A 27,443-nucleotide genomic window follows, 5' to 3' on the forward strand; every position below is an offset into this window, starting at 1 on the left:
GCACTATCAACAATAGCCAAAGTACAGAAAAAGCCCAAATGTCCATCGATGGATGAATGGATAAGAAGATGTGGTATATATATATATACAATGGAGTATTACTTGGCAATCAAAAAGAATGAAATCTTGCCATTTGCAACTACGTGGATGGAACTGGAGGGTATTATGCTAAGTGAAATTAGTCAGAGAAAGACAATAATCATATGACTTCACTCATATGAGGACTTTAAGAGACAAAACACATGAACATAAGGGAAGGGAAACAAAAATGATATAAAAACAGGGAGGGGGACAAAACAGAAGAGACTCATAATTACGGAGAACAAACTGAGGGTTACTGGAGAGGTTGTTAGAGGGGGGATGGGCTAGATGGGTAAGGGGCACTAAGGAACCTACTCCTGAAATCATTGTTGCACTATATGCTAACTAATTTGGATATAAATTTAAAAAAATAAAAAAAAAACAAAAACAAAAAACACAACATCCATAAAGAAACAAATAAATGATCATTCAACAAGAGAAATAACGTAGAACTTTGAAATATGTGATATGACTAATTGCATGCATAATTAATTTTGCCAATAAACCATGGGCAAATGTTATTTATTTTATAGTTAACTGATGTGAGCTTTACCTGTGTCTATGGTAAGAAGGATCTGAAGCATGTGTGCCATGGTGATCAAATGGAAGAGATAAAGGTGGTTATACGAGGAACTAATTGATGAAGGCTGCAGATCAACAGTGTCATCCCAATACAAGGATGGAAATGCTAACACAGCACCAACCTATAAGAGAAAACAGATATCAACATGAGTGACGACAAAGACCAGTGCAAGCTAATCTCATAACTCAAAGTACAGAGCATCAGATGCTCTGTGCTCGTGTGTGGGTTTTTTTTGTTCTTGTTTTTTATATATTTTGTTTTTAAGGAATCTCTGCACCCAATGTGGGGCTTGAACTCATGACCCTGAGATCAAGAGTTACATGTTCTACCAACTGAGCCAGCCAGGCGCCCCCGTGTGGGTTTCTTTTTATAACTAGCCACAACATTTTCCCTAATTATTCAATAGAATATCTTAGAATATAGTGTACCATAAATGGAGAACAAAAGTCATCACCTAACAGGTTATCCCTTTGCTGAAACTTCTTTTTCTAGGCAGTGGTCTCAATCCTGTGGTTGAGAAGATTCAATATTACAATAACATGGGGAGCTCTTAAAAGAACACCGATACACAGACTAGTCCAATCAAATTAGAATCTCAGGGTATAGAGCCTATTTACCAGCATTCCTTCCAAAGTTTCCCCAAAAGGTTCCAAAAGATGGGAGTGACAACCACTGGGCATAGTCCTGAACAATGAGGGATGGGGGACACTGACTAATCTTGTATCCACAGATTCCATACTCCCAACCTCACCAACGATCTCTCTAGGGGACTCATTTTGAAGGAATGGAATCATAGTAGGGCTGGAAAAGCTCTGCAAGAAACTCATAAAACAGTTGCCACCTATCCATAGGTGTTTGGGAGAAGCCCACATATGTCAATGGCCTGGTACCCATCACCAAATGATCAATGATTTTAATTTAAGACAGCTCATACTGTCATTTACTGCTTATAATGTAAACAAGTTAAGAAAAGGGGGGAGGAAGAAAGTACAATATATATTTTAAAAAGTCTGCTTGGACAGACACCAACTCAATATAATCAACTAGGACAAGAACTGCAAAATAAAGAGTAAATGTGCTTTCACTTGTAAAGTGATTTTGAGGGGTGCCTGGGTGGCTCAGTCGGTTAAGCGTTTGACTTGGGCCCAGATCATAATCTCACAGATCGTGAGTTTGAGCCCTGCATCGTGCTCTGTGCTGACAGTTCAGAGCCTGGAGCCCGCTGTGGATTATGTGTCTCTCTCTCTCTCTGTCCCTCCCCTGCTCGTGCTCTCTCTCTCTCAAAAATAAATAAACATTAAAAAAAAAAGTGGTTTTGATGGTCTCATTCAAATCTCTATTTTAAACAGAATGGAGAAGAGACTAAATTTCATAATCTGAACACCAATAATTTATAATCTTGAATAAAGAACATGAACTTGAATGAGGAAAACATATGAAATTATAAACTTGAGAGACTTTAAGAAATTTTATTGAATACTTACCAAAACATGAAATAGGTCTATAGATAGAAGGCAAGGTGTATCTTCTGATTTTAGGTTAGGAAGAACAACTAAAAAATACCAAACAACAGTGCAATTAATTAAGATAGCAATGTGGTTATAAATATAATGCAAAACACCTAAAACAAAAATATAACAGGGATATAAAATACAGAAACTGGTAAAATGGCATATCACACTTTTATGAATGGGGACCATAATTAAAAATAAACTATACTGAGAAAAACTTCCTAGAAAGCCTTGGATATAATTTAAGTGTTAAAAGAGAAGATCCAGGAAGAAAAGGTAAAGAGCATAAATGAAATAGAGGTTGTTCAATAAATATTTGCTCCATGAATAAGAAAAATTACTTTTATACAATGTTCCTTAATACTTTTTTCCTAACTATACATTTCTAAGTGTTTTGTGACACATTAAATATGTGAACAATTTGGAGGGGGGCAGAGAGAGCATGCAAAGCAGTGTAAGTAAAACGAGGATGAAGAATATCCCCTTGAACCAGCAAAATTAAACCTATTTTTAAATGATCTTTCCATGTCATTGCTCCCTTTTCTTACCAGATGAGGACAAAAATATGTTAGTGGTTGTGGATGTTGATTCAATAAAGCCTCTAGGTGGGAACAAGGGACATAACTTGAAAACATTTGGAAAATACCTGAGTTTTAAAATAAGACTACAGTTATTGTACGGGCATCTATGTCTTTGTTTTTTCTTTTAGAAAGCTGCTATAGTAGTGTTCAAAATTAGTTCAGTGTGTTGTTTCCGAATGATATACACTGCCAGAAATGCAAAGGAAAAAGACATATAATAATATTCAGAGAAGAGTCTACCTGATAGGAGACGAATCAGATGTTTCTGTATCAGGACCTGAGGACACGTAATCTTCTGTGCAATGGCAAACTGCATTAATGCTTTCAGACCATTATGCTAGATTGTAAGAGAGGGGAAGAGAAAAAGGGCAGATGACAGACCTAAGTCATTCACTATAAAAATCATTCCCAGTCTGCAAGTATTAGTTGTAGCCTTATTATAAACTTTACATTCTTGCAAATAAAGTATAATATTTATAATATTTTTAATACTTTCAGGAAGTTTTATGAACTTATCAAGTTTTAATAGATTTTCCCATGACCAAGAGATATTAAAGCTATAATTATTTCAATTCTCATTTAGATACTCATTTTCCCCAGAGTCAATTTCTTAAATTTACTGGATTAATTTACTCTGAGGCCTGGGCAAAAAAATTTATAAAAATTCTAAAATCATGGCCAGAAAAACCCCACTAAATGCAGGGAATAGATCTGCCTTCCAAACAGGCGGCCAGGAAGTGTAGGGAAGCACATTGTATATTACAAGTCCCCTGTGCCTTGGGAAAATAAGAGGAAAATGGCTAGGAGCAGGGGTGCTCTATGGAATCCTTGGTTGCCCACCCTGTTTTCAAGGGGCTATTTCTTGAGCTTAGGTCTGGAGACGGGTATAGTCCTGTAGTGTTAAGATCTGCCCATCAAGGAGCCATGGCTTAGTTTTACTCTTGAATTCACTATGATTATTTATGTAGAGTTAAGCCAGCATTAGTACTTAATGTTACATGATGGCACAAAATTAGCGAAGAAGGAAAATGTAGGGGACACTGAATTTCTGACTTGGCAATAAGCAGAGAAGGGGAGAAAAAAGGGACAAAGTATCATCTGAAATCTATGAATTACATTTAACCACCGAGATTGAGTAAGTTCTCTAAAGTGCACAATGCGGGCCATTTTGTCTCCTGTGAGACTGAGGTAGCTTTGTAAAAAAGAAAAAAAAAATAGAATTCCACTAATTTTTACAGAAAAAGGAGTGAATTAAAAAAATGATTTTAAAAACTAATAAATTAACTATAGATTATACCAAAAAAGCCTACTATGAGTTACACATACCTTGCTGGAATATACATACCTGTCTATTTTGAAGTGCTCCAAACAGAGGTTTTCCTTCATCTCCCAAGAGGTTTTCTCAAAGAGTAAGAAAAACAAAAATAATAAATCCTGAATACTGCTACAATTGTTTACTTGGTTTCTATCAGATGTTCTTTAAATATATTTTTGACCAGATGATTTGCAATTTTCCCCTTCAAAGTTTCATGTTTAAGTCTAGACCAAAATTTCCAAATTTTTGAGTGAGAAGATATTATAGAAGCAAACTGTCACTACACATAATAAAGTCCCTGCAGCTCTCTACAGAGAGTACCTGGGAAAAACAAAGCAGCCTGGTTTATTTTTCGTCCTTTTAACCTCTCTTCTACACAAAAAATTTTTCAGCAAGTAATTTTATGTACGGTCACAACGTATTTTGTTTTAAAATACATAAGGCAATGCAGGTAACTATTGCTCTTACGCATACTTTTAAAAAATAATTACATGACAGGAAAAAAAAATTGAAAATTCAAAAAACCCCACGGATTCAGATACATTTTGCCTTGTTGGCTAGGGCATTTATTGCTAAATTACTCTTACTTTCATTGATCTTTGGCAGCAGATACACCTATGAGTTAGGAAGGTTTACTTCCTATTTTCTTTTTCCATCTTTGAATGGACAGTAAAAAAAGACTCTGTATATTGATTCTTCAACTGTAGTTCCTAACTATGCCAACATGTCCTGTGTATGTCTTGCCATACCCATAGGGAATGAAGTAAGTCAGATGCTTATGCACTAGGAATAAAGTACAGCACTATGTTCTGGGATGGAAAAAGCACTGAAGTGAAAACAGTATAATACTGTATTAATAAAATAAAACCCAATTACTAGGTTACAGAACCACATAGGAACCATTGGACCACTGGAAGCCCTCCAGTGAACTTCTCATCACTTTTCTGACAAAAACTGTGACCTTTTTTTATGTTAACTATCTAAACTCCCGATTCCTAACGTTTGTCTTGCCAAGGATAGTAAAGTGTAAAATATCTTCACTGAAACTGTCAAGAGACTTAGTAGTAGATCATGACTCCAAAAGAATGCTTTACATTTCTTACCGGTTTGTTCAGATTCTATTGTGTTTAAATCTCATTCTTCCTATTTCTCATTTTATTCAACCACAGGAAAGATAAACCTGTGTGTAATCTTTTATCCATGATTTAAGTCTGACAGGTTTGGATGTGACTCCTAAAATCTGTTCAGGAGGCTGAAGCTCGTGTGCAGGAAGGTTTTGTGGCTTCGTGCTACTTAATTCAAATCATGAAATGGTGTCTTGTTACAAAAATATATGTAAATGAAGAAAAGATGATAGACTCCATTGGGAGCAACCACCAAAAATGTATATTGGAAAGGGAGACTGAAACCATCTTGGATAAAGAGGACATAAAAGAATTACAGTTCTTACTCTTTTTTAGATAGTATTCTATCTCATACTGTAATAAGCAAATATGCTGATTTTAAAAACTAAGAAATCCTTCACTACTACACTCTTCTTCCCCCCATCCCAATTTATACTGTGTAAATTTAAGGTGTACAACATTTTGATTTGATTGCTGCATTCTTCTATAAGAAGTTTAAATTTTGGCAGAGAATTTGACAGTGGGGTTCCATTATGACCTGGTGAGTTCCCGCCTGCTAGTCTGTCTCTCTCACAACCTCAGTCTTCTTTTCCCTTTTCTGATAATGTTTTAGGTGACTTTGGTTTCCCTTTCTTTTTTCTCTCAAGGTGTAAAAGAAACAAAAATTACTGAACATTTCTGGCTTGATTCTTGTTCCTTTGCCTTTTTTTCCCTTGATTTTCCTAGTGTGTTATAAATCTGCCAGCTTTTGAATATAGCTTGCTTCATGCTATACCTTTCAAATATTTTGAGTTTCTGTTGCATATGACCAATACTGTAGTTAAAAAGGGATCAATACAAAAATTCTCAGACTAAATGGCATCAGGCTACACTAATCTACTGAGATACCAATAGTCCTCAAACAATTCAAACTATTTTAAGACATCAGGGAAAAGGAAACATTTCTGGTCAATCAATGTTAATTCTTTTTCTATGAACCCTCCGAAGTAGTCTCTCATAGGCATTACCAATTGCCTGGACAGTGAAAGCACATGTGCTCCAGGTCATCATGGGGACTCGAGGATCCGTTTCATCAGGAGGTACTTTTAGTCCAATTCTGTAAATTGTTGTAGCAAAGAGAATGACCATTTCCTTGATGCTATTAGAATATTTTATCCTAAAAGTAAAACAAGAAAAATTTATATAGTGATTTAATAAAAGGGGTTACCTACAGAATAAGGTACAGAAACAAAAATTTAACAATTTAGGTACTGAAACAACAATTTAACTCTTTTGACAAAGTAAAATGCTCTTTGTCAAATTGGAGATTAGAGCCTCTGAAGAAAAAATGGGACTGTAGCTCTTATAGGTAGAAAAATATCTCTTACAAAATGATAATGGCTCATATAACTTTACTTCATATAAAAGATGTAGTAAAGGATCACAGAAAGGATCCAGGTCCAAATTAAGGACAGACTGGAGAGAAGGAATAAAATTCAAAGCAAACAGATCTGACCTAACAAGTTTTAATGTGTGGAAAGGGACTAAGAGAAACTTCAGTGTTAACAGGGTGTGTGTGAAACAGAGAGAGAATGAATACACCATGTACTTGGGAGTGATAAGTTCTGATTTCCTGAATTTCCTTTTGTAAAAAGTATTTTGTTTTTTTAAGTTTATTTATTTTGAGAGAGAGGGAGAGAGAGAGGGAGAGAGAGAGAGAGAGCGCACACGTGAGCACGCGAGAGCCCGTGAGTGTGAGTGGGGGAGGGGCAGACAGAAAGGGAGAGAGAGAATCCCAAGCGGGCTCTGCACTGTTAGCAAGATCTCATGAACCATGAGATCATGACCTGAGTTGAAATCAAGAGCCGGACGTTAACCGACTGAGCCATCCTAGCGCCCCTGTAACAAGTATTTTCAACAGCAAGAGGATTCAAATATAAACAAGAATCACAACTAAAAAAGTGTACATCAGAAAATATTTATTAAATAATAATGATAATAATAATAATACCTGATTTGGATACATTATATTTTTCAAAGTGTTTTCACATAAGTATTTTTTCAATAACCTTATGATGTAAGATAAGAAGCTACTGTTTCAATTTTACAAACAAGAAAATGAATGGGGGTGGGGGTTGACCTGAGACTTTACAGAAATCAGAGTTAGATATGTCTTTAATTGAAATCTCTTAAATTCTGCTCTTATTGTAGGCTGGACTATATAGAAATGGCATTTTTGTTGGTCAAAAATGGTTAATTACAGGCAGGATTCACTCTAATACATATTACTCTAATACCTCAAACCACTTAATTTTATTATACAAATAAAACTCCAGGGAGAAACAAGACAAAAACGGGATAAAGAAACAATTTTGCAAATAAGGCAGGAAGGAAGGAAGGATTGTTCTTCACTCTTATTTTCACAGCCATTTACAAACTACTCTTAACTACTTGGATACTTACGAAGGCTGAATTCCAAAACTTAGGATAGAATGGAACTCAAAAGTGGAATCGCCCATTCCTTGATCAACTAAGACTGGAATTGGTGGGTTTTCTCCTTATAAATGAAAAGAAAAAAGAATGAAAAATCACAAGGGTTTAGTGTGACACACACTTTTCTAGCTGTTTAAAATTATATATGACCATTTTAGAAAACTTAGAAAATGTTAATAGACAATAAACTATCGCTCAAAATTTCTCTACTCAAATAACATTTGGGTGATATTCTTCTGTTCTCCATATAAATGTTGCAAATACAGATTCTTTTTAAAAAGACAAAATCTATAGTAGTACTCTGTATCTTGTTTGTGACCAACAGATCATAAATGTCTTTCCACATCAGTAACTGTCCCTCTATATTTCCATTTTTAATGGATGGATAGTATTCTACTAGTAAGGCAGCATACAATAGTGAGTAAGAGCCAAGGATCTGCAGCCAAGCTGCCTGGGTTGGCATCCTAACTCTGCTCCTATTACTAAGACCTTGAGTGAATACCAACCTCTTTGTGGCTCCATTTTCCATTTCCTTATCAAATTAGCATTGTTGTTCCCCTATGTGAAATGAGTTGTCTTTTCCTGCTTGCTCTTGAGACTTTTTTCCTTCATCTTTGGTTTTCAGCAGTTTAGGTATTATCTATATGGGTGTGATTTTCTTTTAGTTTATCTTTGAGTTTCACTGAACTCTTAAATCTGTAAATTTATGTGTTTCACCAAATTTTGGAGGTTTTCAGTCATCAGTTCTTCAACTATTTTTTGTACCATCTTTTTTTCTTTTCAGGACTTGTATGACATAAATATTGGATTAAAAAATTGGGTCCATGTGTCTCTAAAGCTATTTTTCTTTTTCAGCACTTTCTGTCTATTCTTCAGACTTGGTAATTTCTACTGATCAGATTTCAAGTCCACTAACTCTTATCCTTCCCATCTCCATTCCACTATCGAGCCCATCCAGTTAATTTTTATTTCATATAGTATTTTTTCAATTCTATCCTCTCCATTTGGTTCTTTATTTTTAATAGTTTCTACTTTTTTTCTGCTGAGAACTCATATTTTTTCCATTCATTTCAAAAGTGTTCACCTTTACCTTATGTTTAATGATTATTGGGTGCTTTAAATTTTTTGTCTAAAAAGTTCAATGTTAAAACATCTCAAGATTGGCATCTTATTGATTTTTTTTTTCCTTGAGATTGGTCAGATTCTCCTGGTTCTCTGTATGTTGAGTAATTCTGGATTGTACCTTAGATATTTTGAATGTTACATTGTGAGGTTTTGGTTCTTCTTAAAATTCTGTGGAAAAATGTACCTTTCTTTTTGTTTCCGTAGGCAATCAACACAATTAATTTCAACAATTTCTGTCCCACTGTCTGTGTATGGTGGTTCCAATGTTAGTCTCCGAGCCTTTGCTACACTGTTTGGGTCTGCCTATACATGTACTACTCAGGTGTTAGTCTGGGACTTAAGTGATGGTTTTAATGCAGTTTCATTCTCAAACCTGTTGCTGTTTCTCTGGGCCTGTTCTGCACATGTGCAGCTTGGAGGCAAGCCTAGGATCTGTGCTGTTCTCAAAAATAGGAGATTCCCTTTCTATAGCTCTCTTCTTTCTGGGATTTCCCCCATATTCTCTAGCTCCAAGGGACCCTTTTCCCCAGTTCCTCTGGCCATAATGACATGTTTCTCTCAGTTTTAGTCCCTTCTGTTGTCAAGTAGATTCAGGTGACTGGGGCTACCCTTGGGATAAAACTGTGAGGCAAAGACAGAAAAAAAAATAATGAGGATTCACCCTGCATTCTATGGAACACAGAGGTCCCTTTTTTTTCCAGTTCCTCCAGCCAGAGAGACTGGTTTTCTCTTGGGATCTTACATATCTATGTGGCCGCCACGGCATTGCAGCTCCAGCTCCCTGACTGGGGCTGGCATCAGGAGAGGGTCAGAAGAGGAAAAAACAAAACAAAACAAAACAAAACAAAACAGGAATTCCCTTTACACTTTCCAGTTCTGAGGGACTTTTTTTCCTGGTCCTCTGGCCAGAAAGAGGGCATCTCTCTTGAACTTTTTGCTATTCATGTCCATTGCAAGCTCTGTGACTCAGGCTATGCTGAGTTCAAAGCTGGGTAATAAAGGAGGAAAAAACCCAGGAAACTCATTGCCTCTACCATTCTTCAAATTTTGACTTCCCTCCTTCATTTGCCTACCATTGTTTACTTCTCAGAGTCTTTAGACTTTTTAGTCTTATCCCTCAATTGTAAAGAATATATAAATGAGGTAACAGTTTAAAAATGTTGTTTTTTTATTATTAATATTAATGACAACATATTAACAAAATTAGTAATAGTAATGGCTAATGCTCATACAGGATTGACTATGTACCATGCATTGTTCTACTTTACACAGGATACCTCAATTCTTAAGTCAGCGAGATAGGTGCTATTATTATTCTCACCCTGCAAATAAGAAAGCTGAGGCACAAACAGGTTAAAAAACTTGTCCAAGATCACAGAGACAGTAAGCAATGGATCTAAGATTTAACTCCAAGCAGTGTGACTCCAGATTAATCACTGTCTATATTGCTTGCCAGTATGAAAACTATTTAAGTGATTTAAGTCAAACTTAATTTTGGCTTTGAAATCTTTAGGTCCTGATAGTCGCCAAATCTATATCTGCAAACCATATTTTAGAGCAGTAAGTACTTCAGAAAAATATTAAAGACTCTGACACTTAAATCTCAAACAGCAAAATATAAAATAATTTTGAGCAAACCTTTAGCGTGTTTCATATTATAACCTGATATTCTGGCCAGAACAGTCTGTATCCATTGTGCCAGCGTCAAAAGTTGAGCAAGAGCCTCTGCATTCTCACTGAAAAATGATATTTAAAAATTATTAAGCCATTGGCACAAAGTCAAACTGAAAAGCTGAACTTGTAGAGTCTTTCTATGGATAATTGGCTGTATGAAAACATCAAACTCCTTCAGATTAACTACGTAGGTTATAAAAGCACATACGTCTAAAAATGTAGTTTCAGCATCATTTGCAACAGCTGCAATATGGAAGCAACCTAAGTGCCCACTGATAGATGAATGGATAAAGATGCAGTATCCCACACAATGGGATAGTACTCAGCCATAAAAAAGGATGAGATCTTGCCATTTGTGACAACATAGATGGGACTAGAGGGTATTATGCTAAGTGAAGAAGTCAGAGAAAGACAAATACCATGTGATTTCACTTGTATACGGAATCTAAAAAACCAAATAAATGAACACACAACGCAGAAAGAGACCCATAAATACAAAGAACAAATTGATGGTTGCCAGAAAGGGGGGTGGGGTGTGGGAATGGGCAAAAGGGGGTGAAGGAGAGAGGAAGATACAGGTTTTTAGTTATGGAATGAATAAGTAATGGGCATGGAGGTACAGCATAGGGAATATAGACAATGGTATTGTAATAATGTTGTATGTGACTGATGGGAGCCACACCTGTGGTGAGCACAGCACAGTACAGTTAATGAATCACTATACTGGAATCTGAAACTATGGTAACATTGTCAACTATATTTCAATAAAATAAATAAATAAAGTAAAAATGTAGTTTTGGGTAGGAGGGGAATTTTAAAAGTACAAGGAGTAAGATACCATTCATAGGCCCATCACGTAGAAGTAACAAATATCAATAAATGGAATCACCATTCTAGTCACTCAAATAAAAAACCGGGTGTCATCACTGATTTCTCAGATTCTCTCACAATCCACATTCGAAGCCAGCAGCTAGTCTTGCTGGTTTTACCTTCTAAATATATCCCAAGCTGAGCACTTTTTTCTACTTCCATTGTTACTACCCTAATCCAAGTTACTTCATCCCTCACTGGAACTATTTCAATACATTAACTGTTCTTCCTGTTTCCACAACAGTGCTTCATTATCATCTATATTCAATGCAGAACAGCCAGGGGGATCTTCTAAAATGTAGATCTGATCATATCACTCCTCTGTTCAAAGTACTCCAATGGTTTCCCATCACACATAAAATATTTCGTGTTTTTAATACTAAAAATAAAATTCTAATTTCCAATCTTATAAGCCCTTTTATGATCTTGTTCTTTGCTCCATTCCAAGCATGCTGCCTTTCTGCTGTGCCTCAAACATGCTGATGGTATTCCTATTTCAAGGGTGTTTGTTCTTTTTAAAAATTTTTTATTATTTTATTCTTGAGAGACAGAGTGAGACAGAGCGTGAGTGGGGAGAGGGGCAGAGAGAAAGGGAGAGAGAATCCTAAGCAGGCTCTGTTCTGCCAGTGTCTACCCAGACGTGGGGTTCGATCCCACGAACTGTGAGATCATGACCTGAGCCAAAATCAAAAGTTGGATGCTCAACCTACTGAGCCAGCCAGGTATCCCCAGATCAGGTTTTCTAATGACAAAGAATAGCAGAGATAGAGCAACTAACTTATTGACGCTGATTGCCAAGCCTATCACCTTTGAACACTTTTGTTGTGGACACATGTTAAGTGTTTTTATCAACGAAATTATTTTCTATAGCAAAACTTAGGTCAATCATTACAAATTCACTGAGTTTTAAGAAAATGAACAACAATGAAGAATACTGTTATTAGGTACAACAGTGACAACACAAATATACAATTATATGCTATAGCTATCATAAAAAATGAATAAATTTGCTACTGAGTTCCATTCACAGATGGTCAGAATAGAAAAGTTTAAAAACTTGGTCTAAAAATTTAAAAATTATTCAAAGATATGATTAACTACTGTTTTTCTTTACTTTTATTGTTAACATTTTGTCCACATCTTTACAACTATGGCGATTGGCTCTTCAGGGAAAAAAAAAAAACAGAATTAGAAATAATAATACAAAGACATTTAGAGAAACCAAATTTCAAACATTAACTCTAATGGTGTAAAAAGTACTATTTGAAAGGATAAATATTCTCAGCATCTTTTCCCTTTTTGTGAATGCTAAGGTAGAGATTCATGTTCTACTGTTTTCATGGCTGTTAGAAGATACACACACAACATACAGATTTGAGTTAATGAACATTCCAGTTATTTTAGAAACCAAAAATTGGAGCTTTTCATCATATTTTAAAGACAGAATACAACTTATGGAAAGAAAAAGTATTAATTACTTCAAACAACAAAAGAAACTAGTGATCTAATCAAAACAGGCACAAATGAAAGGATTAAATACAGCTTTTAAAAATTCAACCCAAACATGAATTAAAACATACCTGTTTATCCTTTGAGGTTGCAAAGGAATAATGGGGATCACAGTATTGCACAGAGACTTGCAAAGTGGGCAAAGATACTCTCCACTCTCTAAGTCGAAAAGGTCAACATGAATGCGCTGCTGAGAGCTCAGTTGTACAGCTTCAAAATACCTGCAAAATTTTAAGACATGGGTCCCTTCAGAATGATACGTGTATCTTCACTCTAATCCAAGTGACAAAAGTCTCGAATTTTTGCTTTAATAAATGTCTTTAGAATCTACATGCCCAAATACCGAAGTTGCAATTATACAAGAAATAGGATGCCCATTCTTTTGGGGGCAAACAAGACACATCAGGGCAGAAACAAACTTAAAATAATTTTACTGAATCATAACTTGGCTCCTAACTCAGCAGCATGGAGATAAAATGCAGACACTACTTCCTTCAGTTCCAATGGCCAGCTGATGTTGTAAAGGCTATTCAGGAAGATTATGTACTCTAACCCAATGCCAAAAGAATGAATCCTATACAAAAGTTTTCCCAGGAATTATATTTCTGAATTTTTCTCTTCCAAAGGTGGCACTAGAATTTCCTGTCTTATTCTATCTCAAAGGTACTTTTCACTCTACATTATCAGGGAAATGAGATTTTTTTTTTTTTAATGTTTATTTATTCCTGAGAGAGACAGAGCATGAGTGGGGGAGAGGGAGAGAGAGGGAGACACAGAATCTGAAGCAGGCTCCAGGCTCTGAGCTGTCAGCACAGGGCCAGATGCAGGGCTCGAACCCATGAACCGTGAGATCATGACCTGAGCTAAGTCGGACACTTAACTGACTGAACCACCCAGGCACCCCATGGGAAATGAGATATTTTAAGAAAGATTATAGCTTTCTTTTACACAAATACTGATCAAGAGCAACCAACTAGCTCGTGGAGAGGAAGTACAAAGGAGTAGTGAAATTTTAAGTTGATAGTTTATTACATCCATTTCTTTTTTTTTTTTTTTTTTTTAACATTTATTTATTATTAAGAGACAGAGAGACAGAGCATGAACATGGGAGGGGCAGAGAGAGAGAGGAGGAAACACAGAATCCGAAGCAGGCTCCAGGCTCTGAGCTGTCAGCACAGAGCCTGACACGGGGCTCGAACTCACAAATGTTGAGATTATGACCTAAGCTGAAGTCAGCCGCTTAACCGACTAAGCCACCCAGGTGTCCCTATTACATGCATTTCTGAAGGTGATAAGATAATGAATATCATGCAAACAAAATTAGTAATTAAAACTGCTTCAATTATTCAGATAAGGAAGGAAAGAAGACATGAGAAAACATGCCTTTTTGTGGCCTTTAATGAACTTCAGTATTCCTAGTTTCTTTCAAAAACATGTCAGAAGGACAACTTACTTCTGCCAGCACACCGCATGCATCACATGACCACAGCTTCCTGTGTAAGTTCCATATGCCAAGTCTGGATCCATGAAGAGCGGGTCCAGGGTTTCTGGTACAGGAAGACAAAAATAGGAGGCATGTATTCATCTCCCCCCATGGTTATAAAATGGGGGAAAAAAAAAAGAGATTATCAAGGTCTAAAATTCTAATCATGAACCTTCTTAGGAATGTCCAAGTAAAGTGTCACAGTATCATGGTAACAGGATATATATTCTTAGTAGTAAGCAAAAGGAGAAAAATATAAACCTAGACTTCCAGGTAGGATTTAAAATTAGTGTGAATTAATGACAACTTCTATTTTTGATTTGTATTTTTTATTCTGAACATCAGGTTTAAGTTGCCTTATCTTGGTTGTTGAAGTGATTTTTCTATGATTCAAGCACAATTTGCTCTTCTAATTTTAAGAGTAATTTGAATTACTTTCTAAGGTATACTTAGGGCATTATAATATGGATAAAAGCAAAGACATAGTGGTTAAAAATCTGGTTTCATTACATATAACTTGTGGCCTTGGGTAAATTATTTAACTTCTCCGTGCCTCAGTTCCTTCATCTGTAAATGGAGCCAATATTGGTACCAAACTCATTGGGTTGCTGTGCGGATTAAGCGAGTAAATACACATAAAGCACTTAATCAGTGCCTGGCATACAGTAAGTATTCAGTTAATGTTAGCCTTTTTTATCATCATCATTATTATTATCCCAAGGGTATTTTATAAAGCAGTAACTCTGATGTGACATAAAAAAAAATACATTACTTAATTAGTATTCCTGCCAAGAAAATACTTAACATGAACCTAATTTTGAGGCAACAGACAGATCTACAATGTAAGACATGTACAAAACAACTGGTCTACATTCTTCTAAGAAGTTATTATCATGGAAAAGAAAAAAGAACAAGTGACTATTCTAGATTAACATAGATTTAAAAAGACATAATAAAAACAAGGCACAAAATATGTCTAGACCCTAAATGAGAAAAAAAAAGTCTAGCTAAAAACGTCTAGTTGAGGACAGTTTGGGAAAATCCAAATATGGCTTTTATATTAGGTAATATTCCTGAATTATTATTCATTTTCTTGAATGTTATAATGGTATGACAGACATATAATAGACTATCCTTAGTTTTAGAACATGCATGTGTAAATATTTAGGGATGAAATGTATATGCCTCCATCCTACTTTCAAAAGGTTCAGCATAGAAAAATGGGGGTAGATAGGCAGATAGAGACAGAGACTGAGCAATGTGGCCAAGTGTAACAAAAATTAAAATTAAAAAATAAAACAAAGGAGCAAACATGGTATGTAAATATCTAGAGACCATTTTACATATGGGTAAAATATGATCTGACTAAATAAGGCTAAATATAGTCTCACTCCCAAACTTCTTCCAATATTTTTTTCTCATTATATAAGTATGAAAAGAAATGCTCAAAAGGATATTTATTAAACAATACATACCCCCTGAGAGTTCTATGGGTTTTCCCCTGTGCTGGGTTAAGGCGGTGGATTTCTGGACACAGGCCGATAATACCATGGCATTATTTTCTATTTTCACCTCTTGTTCTTCTTGGCAGAGGATGCATGTCAGCACCTCCTTTTCAGTAACAGTCGGACCCCGTTTAGGACCCAAAGCAATTCTAGAGTAGTCACTGACTGCTGGGGCACTACCAAGAGAAACGACCAGAAATGAGGACACATGTTTTGGTCACTTGTCTTTATATTTTGGTAGATTTTAAGTAACTGTAGTGCAAGAACTTTAAGAACAAAAATAGTAAAATAAAAATGATATTCAGCAATATTAGCTTAAAATCTTCCCCCTTGATTTTTCTGGCTCATATCAGTTAATTTGCTTATTCAAAAATACATTTTGTGTTGCTGAGTGCAAAAAATGCAGATCACAAAGTAGAGTGTATATTAGAATTATAGTTAATTTTCATACCAGGAAGCAGGGTTATCTGGTTTTTTTCTGATTAGAAAAGTAATACATGCTTAAGAAAATTTGGAAAATCTATAAAAGTATAAAGAAGAAAATAAAAAACATTATACACTCACAAACTAGAGATAACCATTTGTATATTCCCGTCCAGTCCACTTTGTTTATACCATTCTTTTTACATAATTAAGATCACATATACAGATTTGCACCTGCTTTATTCACTTATATCTTATTTGTTTTCTTGTGTCATTAAAGTTTATTCAGAAACATTGTTTTTAAATGGCTACACAATACTCTTTCTATACGTGCCTGTAAGAGTTTTATCCTTTCCCTCTTCTTAGGCATTTAAGTTCTATTCTATTCTGATAGACTTTAAAATAAAAACTTACATCTTAATGATTTAGCAATTCTTACATGTACTCAATGTGTATAATAATAATATAATAATAGCGAATATTTGTAAAGCACTGATTGTGATGTGAGGCACTGTTTCAAATACTTTACATTAATTCATTTAATCTTTCCAACAAATCCTATGAGGTAGGTACTAAGATTACCCTCCATTGTTAAGATGAAGAAACTGAGGCCTAGAGACAGTAAGAGACTTACCTAATGACTCATCACTACATAGTAGCAGAGCCTGGATCTAACCCATGTGATCTGACTTCACAGGCCATGCTCTGAACTGCTTTGCAATACTGCCTCTTTACCTGTGCAAGAAGGTCCCTGAATTGCCACAGATCATTCAACAAACTGGAAATAACTTAAATGTTCATCATCAATGTAAGTGAAATTACACCATACAGAATACTAAGCAGTATTAAAAGGTGCAGTTTGAATGCTAGATGGGGTACCACCTCATAGGAGGCATTCAGCAATATGTGAGGTAAGGTTTACCTTTTGGTACCATAAGGACTACAGGACGCTACTGGAATTTAGTGAATGAGGAGCCAGAGACGTGGACTGTCCTGCAATTCATGGAGCACAAAAAAGAACTGCTGCCCAAATACCAAGACTGAGAAACACTGAGCTCGTTTGGTACATAAGAACATAGAGCATAGATTTCCAAGTGAATATGACAAGTTGCAGAAGGACACATAATACCATTGATGCAAATAAAACAAAAGACTGAATGATACTATGTAATTTCTATGGTTACATATATTTACAGGTAGTAGCATAGTAGAAATTCTGACAGGAGATACATAAAATTTATAACCAGAATATCTTCTGAGGAAGGGCAGAAAGGAGTCCCAGATTTAGGCCAGTGCTCAAACAGAAGTAGCTTTATCTCTGACATCTGATTTTTAAAAGGAAAATGTGTCAGTATAACTGTGTAATTAAAATGTTTTTGGGGGCATCTGGGTGACTCAGTCAGTTAAGCGTTCGACTTCAGCTCAAGTCAGGATCTCACCGTTTGTGAGTTCGAGCCCTATATTGGGCTCTCTGGGGTCAGTGTGGAGCTCACTTTGGATCCTATGTTCCCCTCTCTCTCTGCCCCTCCCTCACTAGTTCATTCTCTCTCTCTCTCTCTCTCTCTCTCTCTGTCTCTCTCTCTCTCAAACATTTTAAAGAATTTGGTGAACAATCATATGAAAAGATGCTCAACCTAGTACTAACTAGTAATAGGGAAATTCAGCCTGGCAGAGATTTATAATGTTGACTATCAAATATTTTCAAGTACTGATGATAATAATAAGCGTTGATGAAAATGAAGAAAATAGGAACTCTCAAACATTGTTGGGAGTAGGAATTGGTAAAACTACATTGGAGTTTTATTGTGATAGTATCTATTAAAATTTAAAATAATGATGAGCCAGTACTTTCACATATTAGATTCTACTCTTGAGAAGTACTTATACAATTGTACAAGGGAGCAAATATACAAAAATATTCTGACACATTGTTTATATTAAGGGAAAATTAGAAAATAAGGGAAAACCAACTTAAATGCCCCAAATCTAACAAACAAAATAGTGTATATTCACACATAAAGAATCATGTAGAATCTAATAGACCTATATGGAATGACATGAAGAGATTTATAAAACACTGAGTAAAAAACCAAGCTGCAGAACCAAAGGTATGGTAAAATAAACTATTAAAAAACACAAACCAATACTCATTTATGCATATATGTTAATAAATGCATAGAAGAGGCCTAGAACAATAGTTATTTATTAACAATGGTTATCTGTGCAGAAAGATCAGGAATGCAGAGGATGGTCTAAGGGATCTAACTGTGTTATTTGAATTGTTTTCAACTAGAACACAATAATTTATGTGTGCAATCAATCAGTCAATAAAAATAAATAAAAAGCATTGAGGCCATTAATTAACTCTGAGCACATTTTTTGCTTCCTATCCTCTTGTTTGGCTAAACATACAGTAGTCTCTTTTTCATAAAGAGCATGTTGCTAATATAAAGTATCTCCAGGGTTGGAACTTCTGTGAATTGTTTATAAAGTTTTATATTAATTTCTAGTTCTATTACTATTGTCAGCTAAGGATAGCTTACCTTCATATATATATATGTATATATATATGTATATATGTATATATATGTGTGTGTATATATATATATATATATATATACATATATATATATATTTTTTTTTTATCTTTAAAATATATAGTCTTTATTCTTTGTGGTCCTTGTTAACGTACCCTGCTTCAAGATGACAGATAAATTATGTCTGTTTCTAATGTTATTGCAAAAGCACAATTTTTTAAAACTATCCAAAACACACATTATTTAAAGAGCAGTCAAAGCTTATTTTTAAAAATAAGCATAGGATGGGGGAGAGGGGAAAATGGGTGATGGGCATTGAGGAGGGCACTTGTTGGGATGAGCACTGGGTGTTGTGCATGAGTGATGAATCATGGGCATCTACCCCCAAAACCAAGAGCACACTGTATACACCGTATGTTAGCCAACTTGACGATAAATTATATAAAAAACAAAACAAAACAAAAAAAAAACCATAGGAGGTATTTACATTTTAAATTGGAGTGCTTTTAAAAGTATCCTTATTTTCCCTCCTTTTCACACTGCAACCATACAAGAGCTCACAAAGTGTGGCTCTCAGAAGGTTAACTGATTTCCCCAAGAGCACACCACAGTAGAACTCAGAAAATCAGATTTATTGATTCCCATTGTAATGTGCTGTCCATGACTACAATTACAGGCAGTGTCTTCTTTCTCTTCAAGAAAAAAAGAAAAACAAATATAAACTACCTTTTTCAGGTGAAAGATTTTTTTTCTTTACCCGTAGTAACTACACTCATTTTTACCAGAAATTATAAAAAGGGTGGAATATATGAACTGATATATAAATGTGTACCTAAAGGGGCCCTCATTTATACAAGATAACAGAAGCTGATTTCGATTTTTACCATTTCCATTTTCCTTTTTGTACATAAAGGCTTTTAACAAACTATTGCGCACTTGAACTGTTCATCAACATAAACTTACATTCAATAATACCTTAGAGTTCCCACTGTGTTTTTGCTAATTTAAACACAGTATAATTTCTCTTACTACAAAACATATTTTGGAAAGATTTTATTTAAAGTGAATATGTCGGGGCGCCTGGGTGGCGCAGTCGGTTGGGCATCCGACTTCAGCCAGGTCACGATCTCGCGGTCCATGAGTTCGAGCCCCGCGTCAGGCTCTGGGCTGATGGCTCAGAGCCTGGAGCCTGTTTCCGATTCTGTGTCTCCCTCTCTCTCTGCCCCTCCCCCGTTCATGCTCTGTCTCTCTCTGTCCCAAAAATAAATAAACGTTGAAAAAAAAAAAAATTAAAAAAAAAATAAAAATAAAAAAAAAAAAATAAAGTGAATATGTCATTTTCCCTCAAAAAAACTGAGTTGCTAATTTTTAGTTTTGCTAGGTTTTACCTCTCTTCCTCCATAATGGAGTCTTCTTTCCCAGACATTTCTGAGGTGCTGTCATACATCAGTTTGTGAGTTTCAATAAAGTTTTTCTGTAAGGCAGACATCTGAGCCATGATCTTCTGGCGGTGCAGTCTAGCAGCTTCAGCTTTTCTTTTCCGTTCTGCTTTTTCCTTATCATGAGTAATCTGGGTATTAAAAAACCACAAAAATTAGGTAGGATCCATTGTTAAAATTGACATACACTATTCAGTCAAGCAAAACTTCCTAGAGTAAGAGTCTGATAACACTTGATTTCCCCTTAAGCCTAGATTCAATCTGATGTCTCAGAACTAGCATATAGGCTCTATCCTATCATACAACTAATTGCTCTTTTGGTTATTTCAATAATTTAATCTAAAAGCCCCAAGTACTTTAAATATCTAATAAATGGTCTTTTATACTCAATGCAGGTAGATTAAGAAAATTAAATGAAACAAAATTTTTAAATCATATGTTAATTGTTTAATCACTGACATTTAATCAATTTTGACCAACCTGACACTATCTAACAGTTACTACTAGATGCATTGCTAAAACTGAGAACTTTAACAATATTACTGACATGTATGGTGTCTTTTTATTGTTTATTCTAACTTAAGTCCAGTGTTATTCTTTTAGGAGGAATAGTTACAAACTATAATAAAAAAAATCATAAGTAATAAATAGTATTCTAATAATTTTAAGATTAGAATCATCATAACCTGAATATTACTACATTTCATTGAATCTAAGATGTACCATTTTCTTATGTTCCACTAAGAATGCTGACTAAATTATAAGAAGTCATTGATTATAGGATATATCCCAATTTCAGATATTAAAATATTTTAAAATAAAATATGGTATTTCCGACAGAGCTCCACGTACATCAATTTCCTCTGATTTTGTAAAATACGTATATTATACTGGACAGCTATGTGTCAAGCAGCACTAATCCCTGTGGTACAGAAACACAATGAACAAAAGAAGATGGGACATCTCACAAACTTTACAACAAACAGCTTCCTTCTAATAAAAAAGCAGCAGCTACCTTAAACCGGTAAAGTTCAAAGACCAAGAACATCACCATTAATATAATGTTATTACCTCATCATTCTTAATAGATTCTGATCCTGATGTAGTTGCTACAATTAAACAAGATTTTTCTCTTAATCGCTTCACTGTGTCAAACATCTATGAAAAATAGATGAAATGTTAAAAAAAAAAGATTTGGTTAGACTGATAAGAAACAGAAAAATTCACTAATTTGATTTTGTCATCACGTCACCAAACGTCTCTGACTTAAACTTTACATACACACAGTCATGCATATAAATAGTTATATAAGTAGTTTTAAGTATATAAAAAGTGACTCCTGACTGTGACAAACACCTGCCCTAGTTGATTAGCAATACAGCTAAGCAGGAGGCTGCAGGCAACAAAATTAGCTAATTCCATCTGTAGGTATTAGCATTTCTCTGCTTTTGCTAGGGAAAAAAATTTTTTTTAGATTATAAATTACTTATTTTAATGCAAAGGCATATAAAGACGAGAATACAAAATGGAAAATGAAATCCTCTCCCTGATCAAGTCCCTCTCCCCAAAATCAACTAAATTAAAGATTATTAGTATTTGTTTGCATGAAAAAATTATCAGAATACATATTTCTTTATATTTACACATATTCTCATCAAAAGCAATCCTACCATATACATTGTTTCCTATCTTCCATTTTCACTTAATCATTTATCTGTGAAGATGTTTCCATAATAGCTTGCATAGATCAGTCTCGTTGTTTTTAACAAAAACCAATGTTTCAGCAATAGGATGGTACATCCATCCACAAAATGTTTATATTTGAAGGAGTCTCAGTCTCATGTGTAAATACCTCCCACTAGGAACTTACAACACAACTTTATATTGAACATTTGAGGAAAATTCCTAATGATTTTAACAGTGGACACTTGTACTTCTGTATATTTTGACAATAAACTTTGGTATTCTACAAGAAAATCAATTTCCAGGAATAGATCTCTAATATATAACACTGTGTCTGCAAGACATACATGTTGAAATAAATGACAGTTCAATTTATTTTCTTAATAAAAGTTGTAAACTTATCTACTTTGTTTTGTTTTTGTATTTTAAAGTAATTATATTGGCAAATTTAACACAAATACTAAATTTCTTTGTGAATTCTGCTTCAAGAGAAACCTTAATAATAACATTACCTTATAGCCACAAATCTAATTATATCAAACATGTTTAATGACTTACTCTAAGGAATAAAAAAAGCCAACTTCTTGAAGTACAAATCAGTACAAAGATCTCCAATTGATATGAATATGGAAATTAATCAATCCATATTCTAGTTATCAAAACAATATCTATCTGATAACATCAGAATCTTTTAATAAGTCCAGTGAGGTGAAGCTCCAAAACCTTGGCTTCATGTTTCCATGTGGAGGATTCCCATTAAAGTACTATTTCCAGCTTCTCTCCCTACCCCTTCCTTACTCACTCCTCCCCAAAGGCACTGCCATCCACCCAACAGTTCAAGCTCCAAATGCAGGAGTCATTTTTGATTCCTTGATCTCCCTCATCCACCATATCTATCAGCAAGTTCTACAGATTCTACTACCAAATTACACCTGAATCAGTCCAGCTTCTCGCCATCTGCATCCGAGCCCTGGTCATGCTTATCTCTCACCAGGATTTCTACAACAGTTTTCTAATAGTTTCCCTGCTTTTACTCTTATACCCTATAATCCACTTACCCCACAGCAGCCAGAGTGATCTTACAAAAGTACAGACAATACTATGTCACTTAAGATCCTTCAGTGCTTTCCCACTGTTCTCAAAAATAAAATCCACCTTTTTACCTTCACCTGGAAAGTTCTATATGATCTGGCCCCTGGCTGTCCCTCTGACCTTGTTGCCTACCTTTTTCTCCTTCTCTCATTGTGCTTCAGTCACACTGGCCTTCTTTCTGGCCTCCTTAGAGCTTTTGCAGTGCTGTTCCCTCTGTGTGGAATACTCTTCCAGATTTTTCTAAGACTGGCTCCATGTCATTCAGTTTCAATGTCACCTCCTAAGAAAGGCCTTTCTGGTTACCCATCTGAAGTTACCCTCTATTCATCTACTGAATTATCCTTTTCTTTCTTTCTTTCTTTTTTTTTCTGATTATCCTTTTCTTGTTTATTGCCTGTACCTGAACTAGTATATGCTCCACAACAGCAACCACCTTATCTATCTTGTTCAGTGTCTAGAAATGACCATGGCACATAAAAGGCAATCAATAGATACCGACTAAATAATGATATAAATGAATAAATTTTAATTAATTAAAAAAAAATCCTTTCAGGGGTGCCTAGATGGCTCAGTCGGTTGAGCGTCCGACTTCGGCTCAGGTCATGATCTCACAGTCTGTGAGTTCGAGCCCCGCATCAGGCTCTGTGCTGATGGCTCAGAGCCTGGAGCCTGCTTCCAATTCTGTGTCTCCCTCTCTCTCTGCCCCTTCCCTGCTCATGCTCTGTCTCTCTCTGTCTCAAAAATAAATAAAAACATTAAGAAAAAAAAATTAAAAAAAAAATCCTTTCACTAAAATAGGAAAACATGTGAGTGGCCACGAAATCAATAGTAAATGACTTTACAGTTAGAGAACAGTAGTTTAACATTACAGGCAAACAGAGGATTCTTAAATATATAAACCAAGATATGATTAGTTTATCAGGTTCACCTGGAGTATCCATGTTATCATGTCTTTCTGGCCTTCTAACTGGGGAATTCCTTTGAGTTTTTCCAAAAGCATCTGTATATTCTGAGCATTCATGGCTGAACTTCCCAATCCTTTTTTAAAACACAAAAGTTACAAATCATAAATGAGTATCTTCATAATTATGTATAAATTATAATTTATAGTTAATGTTATTCACATTGATAGCCAAAGTTCACAATCACTTCCTTAAATACATTAATTTTTCAATGGAAGAATCTGCAATGACATGAAGTACTCAGTACTAAATTAAACATGAAAAACTTGAATTACTTTAAAATTCTTAATACATTTTCCACTGGGGCTAAGTGAAAGCTACTTTTAAGGATCTGTGTCTCACCTTTCCTCCACTTGGTTCATTGTCTAATAAAAGTAGTTAATTAGAACCAAACCTCCCCAAAATATGAACGTGGGGGCTGTTTATGCCCATAAACTGAATACGTATATGATGTCTTCAAGGATCGAAAAAACTCAGTTTATAAATAGAAAAAGAGAAGCTTTTCTCCTTTTGGTCTCCTAATCAATGTCCCTGGAATGTGCTTTGATGAAAACTATCTTAATCTAATAAATATCTAAATAAAACTTAAAAATCTAATCTAAACCTATCCTGTTCTGCCAGGTAAAAAACAGTGCCAAACACACACATTATCATTCACTCAGATGTCTGCAATCAGTTTACATTCAGGAACATTAATAACTTCCATAGATGGGTAGTGTGAATGTTATGGTTGATGAAGCAGCAAATATTTGGTAATACTAGACAAAGAAGGCAAGTAAGAAACCATCAATATATTTATCTCCCATTCAAAGAAAGGGGGGGGGGGATCATGCAGTAAAAAGATACAGCAGAGAATTAAAAAAACACTTTTATTTTTGAAAACATTAGTTAAGAACTAAAGATGCTAGGAAACGTCTTAAACAATTTCAGAATTGTCTATGCTTTAATGAGTGGCAGATTAACACTCTGTAAGAGCTAAACTTTCACTTGGTAATTAGCTGAAACTATACTGAAAATTAATACTAAAACATACTTGAAGCCTTATGGTAAAAGTCAAATGTCACTTCTTCTTCAGGAGCTTTTTCAAGCTGTTGCTTTTCTTCTAGTAAACCCAATGCCAGAATATGAAATGCCTGAAAGAGGAATATGAAAAAAAAAAACAAACCTGTATTAAAAAAGTTTTTTTTAATGTTTATTTATTTTTGAGACAGAGCGTGAGCAAGCACAGGGGAGGGGCAGAGAGACAGGGAGACACAGAATCTGAAGCAGGTTCCAGGCTCTGAACTGTCAGCACACAGCCCAACACAGGGCTCAAACTCATGGACTATGAGATCATGACCTGAGCCGAAGTTGGATGCTTAACCAACTGAGCCACCCAGGCACCAATGAAAAGTGGAAGAGGAAGAGGAAAGAGGAAACTATGATTCCTCAAGTAAATATATTTTAAATGAAGGTATAAAAATAAGCAATCTTATGCATAAAAATGGGCAAAGGTTATGAATGAGCAGCTCACAGAGAGAAATGATAAATACACATATGAAAAATAGTCAACCTCACTAAAATGAAAGAAATGTGAACTGAAATAAGACCACCCTGTTTTCCATCTTTTAAAGTGGCAAAAATTTTACAGTTAAGTAAAATACAGAGTTGGCTGAGGTGCTGGGAAACAGATACTTTTCACCACACTGGTGATGGGGAAAGTAAACTGATATACATTTTTGAAGGACAATTTGACGATATCTATCCAAAATATAAAGGTACAGACTTAGTATTAAGAATCAGTCTCAAGTATGCAAAGATATTTGTAAAAGGATGTACAAATTTCATTGTGATACAAAGACCTAAAAACACCCTAAGAATGTCTATAAATAGGAGACTGGTAAAATGCACTACTGATATCCAAACAATGGAATATGCATCTATCAAGAATAAGATAGGCCCATGGGGCGCCTGGGTGGCTCAGTTGGTTGAACGTCCGACTTCGGCTCAGGTCATGATCTCACGGTTCGTGGGTTCGAGCCCCGCATCGGGCTCTGTGCTGACAGCTCGGAGCCTGGAGCCTGCTTCGGATTCTGTGTCTCCCTCTCTCTCTGCCCCTCCCCCACTCACACTCTGTCTCTCTCTCCTTCAAAAATAAATAAACATTAAAAATAAATAAATAAATAAAAAAGAATAAGATAGGCCTATATTTGCTAATGTGGAATGATTTCCAGAAGATACAAACCTTTTAAGGTTTATTTATTTATTTTTAGAGACAGAGAGAGAGAGAGAGAGAGAGCATGCACATGAGCAGGGGAGGGACAGAGAAAGGGAGAGAGAGAGAATCCCAAGCAGATTGAACTGTGAGATCATGAGCTGAGCTGAAATCCAGAGTTTGACACTTAAACCGACTGAGCCACCCAGGCACCCCAGGAAGATGACAAACATGTAACAGTGTTTATCTTCTAGGCATGACCCTAGGAGGTAGGCAAAGATATTTTAATTTTTGATTTCAAAAATATCTCCATGGTTTGAAATTTTTTACTCATGTATTTACCACTGCTATAACAAAAACTGAGGTACACATACAGGTATGACAGCATTTAGAGCCTCCATACCAACAACAGCCACGGAAGAAAGAAAATTAATTAAATTAAATTAGTTAAATTTTAAATTAAGTTAAATAAATATCCAGTTACAGCTACCAAAGGTGACATTATTAAGTAATTTATAATTGTATTAAGAAAAATAGCTGCTTCCACTTAATGAGCTAATTCTCATAAAAACTCTATGAACTAATTATACTTACACCACTTACCAACAGGGAAATTATTCTTTACTCCTAAATAAAAAGTGGTGTAACCAAATCTGTCTTCAAATCTTTATTATACTGCTCATAATTCAAGTGAAATAAGAAATATAGAAAATTATGATGCAAAAAAGATATGACAATTTACTATTAGCAGGCAGGATTTTTAAAAAAAACTTTTTTTTTTAAAGTTTTTTTAACATTTATTTATTTTTGAGACACAGAGCATGAGCAGGGGAGGAGTAGAGAGAGACAGAGATACAGAATCCGAAGCAGGCTCCAGGCCCTGAGCTGTCAGCAAAGAGCCTGATGTGGGGCTGGAACCCACAAACTGCGAGATTGTGACCTGAGCCAAAGTCCAACACTTAGCTGACTGAGTCACCCAGGGGTCCCCCTTCCCAATTTTTTTTGAGTTTACTCATTTATTTTGAGAGAGAGAGAAAGTATGGGTGGGGGAGAGGCAGAGAGAGAGAGAGGGAGGGAGAGGGGGAGAGGGGAGGAGAGAGAGAGAGAAAGAGAGAGGGAGAGAGAGGGAGGGAGAGAGAGGAGAGAGAGAGAGAGGGAGAGAGAGGGAGAAAGAGGGAGGGAGAGGGGGAGAGAGAGGGAGAAACAGGGGGAGAGAGAGAGGGAGAGAGAGAGAGGGAGAGAGAAAGAGGGAGAGAGAGAGAGAGAGAGAGAGAGAGAGA

General features: G+C 35.4%; 1 protein-coding gene across 1 annotated transcript in view; it reads right to left on the reverse strand.

Annotated features, from left to right (window-relative positions):
- UBR1 (ubiquitin protein ligase E3 component n-recognin 1) overlaps window positions 1-27,443 on the reverse strand; it is a 133,136-nt gene that overhangs the window by 24,491 nt on the left and 81,202 nt on the right. The window contains exons 26-39 of the mRNA XM_049613461.1: window positions 25,003-25,102; window positions 23,936-24,045; window positions 21,304-21,390; window positions 20,182-20,363; window positions 15,804-16,009; window positions 14,299-14,392; window positions 12,917-13,066; window positions 10,431-10,528; window positions 7,638-7,731; window positions 6,203-6,351; window positions 4,102-4,157; window positions 2,997-3,093; window positions 2,149-2,216; window positions 635-785 (exon numbers count right to left, since the gene is read on the reverse strand). Of these exons, the coding sequence (XP_049469418.1) occupies window positions 635-785; window positions 2,149-2,216; window positions 2,997-3,093; window positions 4,102-4,157; window positions 6,203-6,351; window positions 7,638-7,731; window positions 10,431-10,528; window positions 12,917-13,066; window positions 14,299-14,392; window positions 15,804-16,009; window positions 20,182-20,363; window positions 21,304-21,390; window positions 23,936-24,045; window positions 25,003-25,102 (1,642 nt within the window). The remainder of the gene's footprint in view (window positions 1-634; window positions 786-2,148; window positions 2,217-2,996; window positions 3,094-4,101; window positions 4,158-6,202; window positions 6,352-7,637; window positions 7,732-10,430; window positions 10,529-12,916; window positions 13,067-14,298; window positions 14,393-15,803; window positions 16,010-20,181; window positions 20,364-21,303; window positions 21,391-23,935; window positions 24,046-25,002; window positions 25,103-27,443) is intronic.

The sequence above is a fragment of the Panthera uncia genome (assembly GCF_023721935.1).
Source record: "Panthera uncia isolate 11264 chromosome B3 unlocalized genomic scaffold, Puncia_PCG_1.0 HiC_scaffold_1, whole genome shotgun sequence".
Classification (NCBI taxonomy): Eukaryota; Metazoa; Chordata; class Mammalia; order Carnivora; family Felidae; genus Panthera; species Panthera uncia.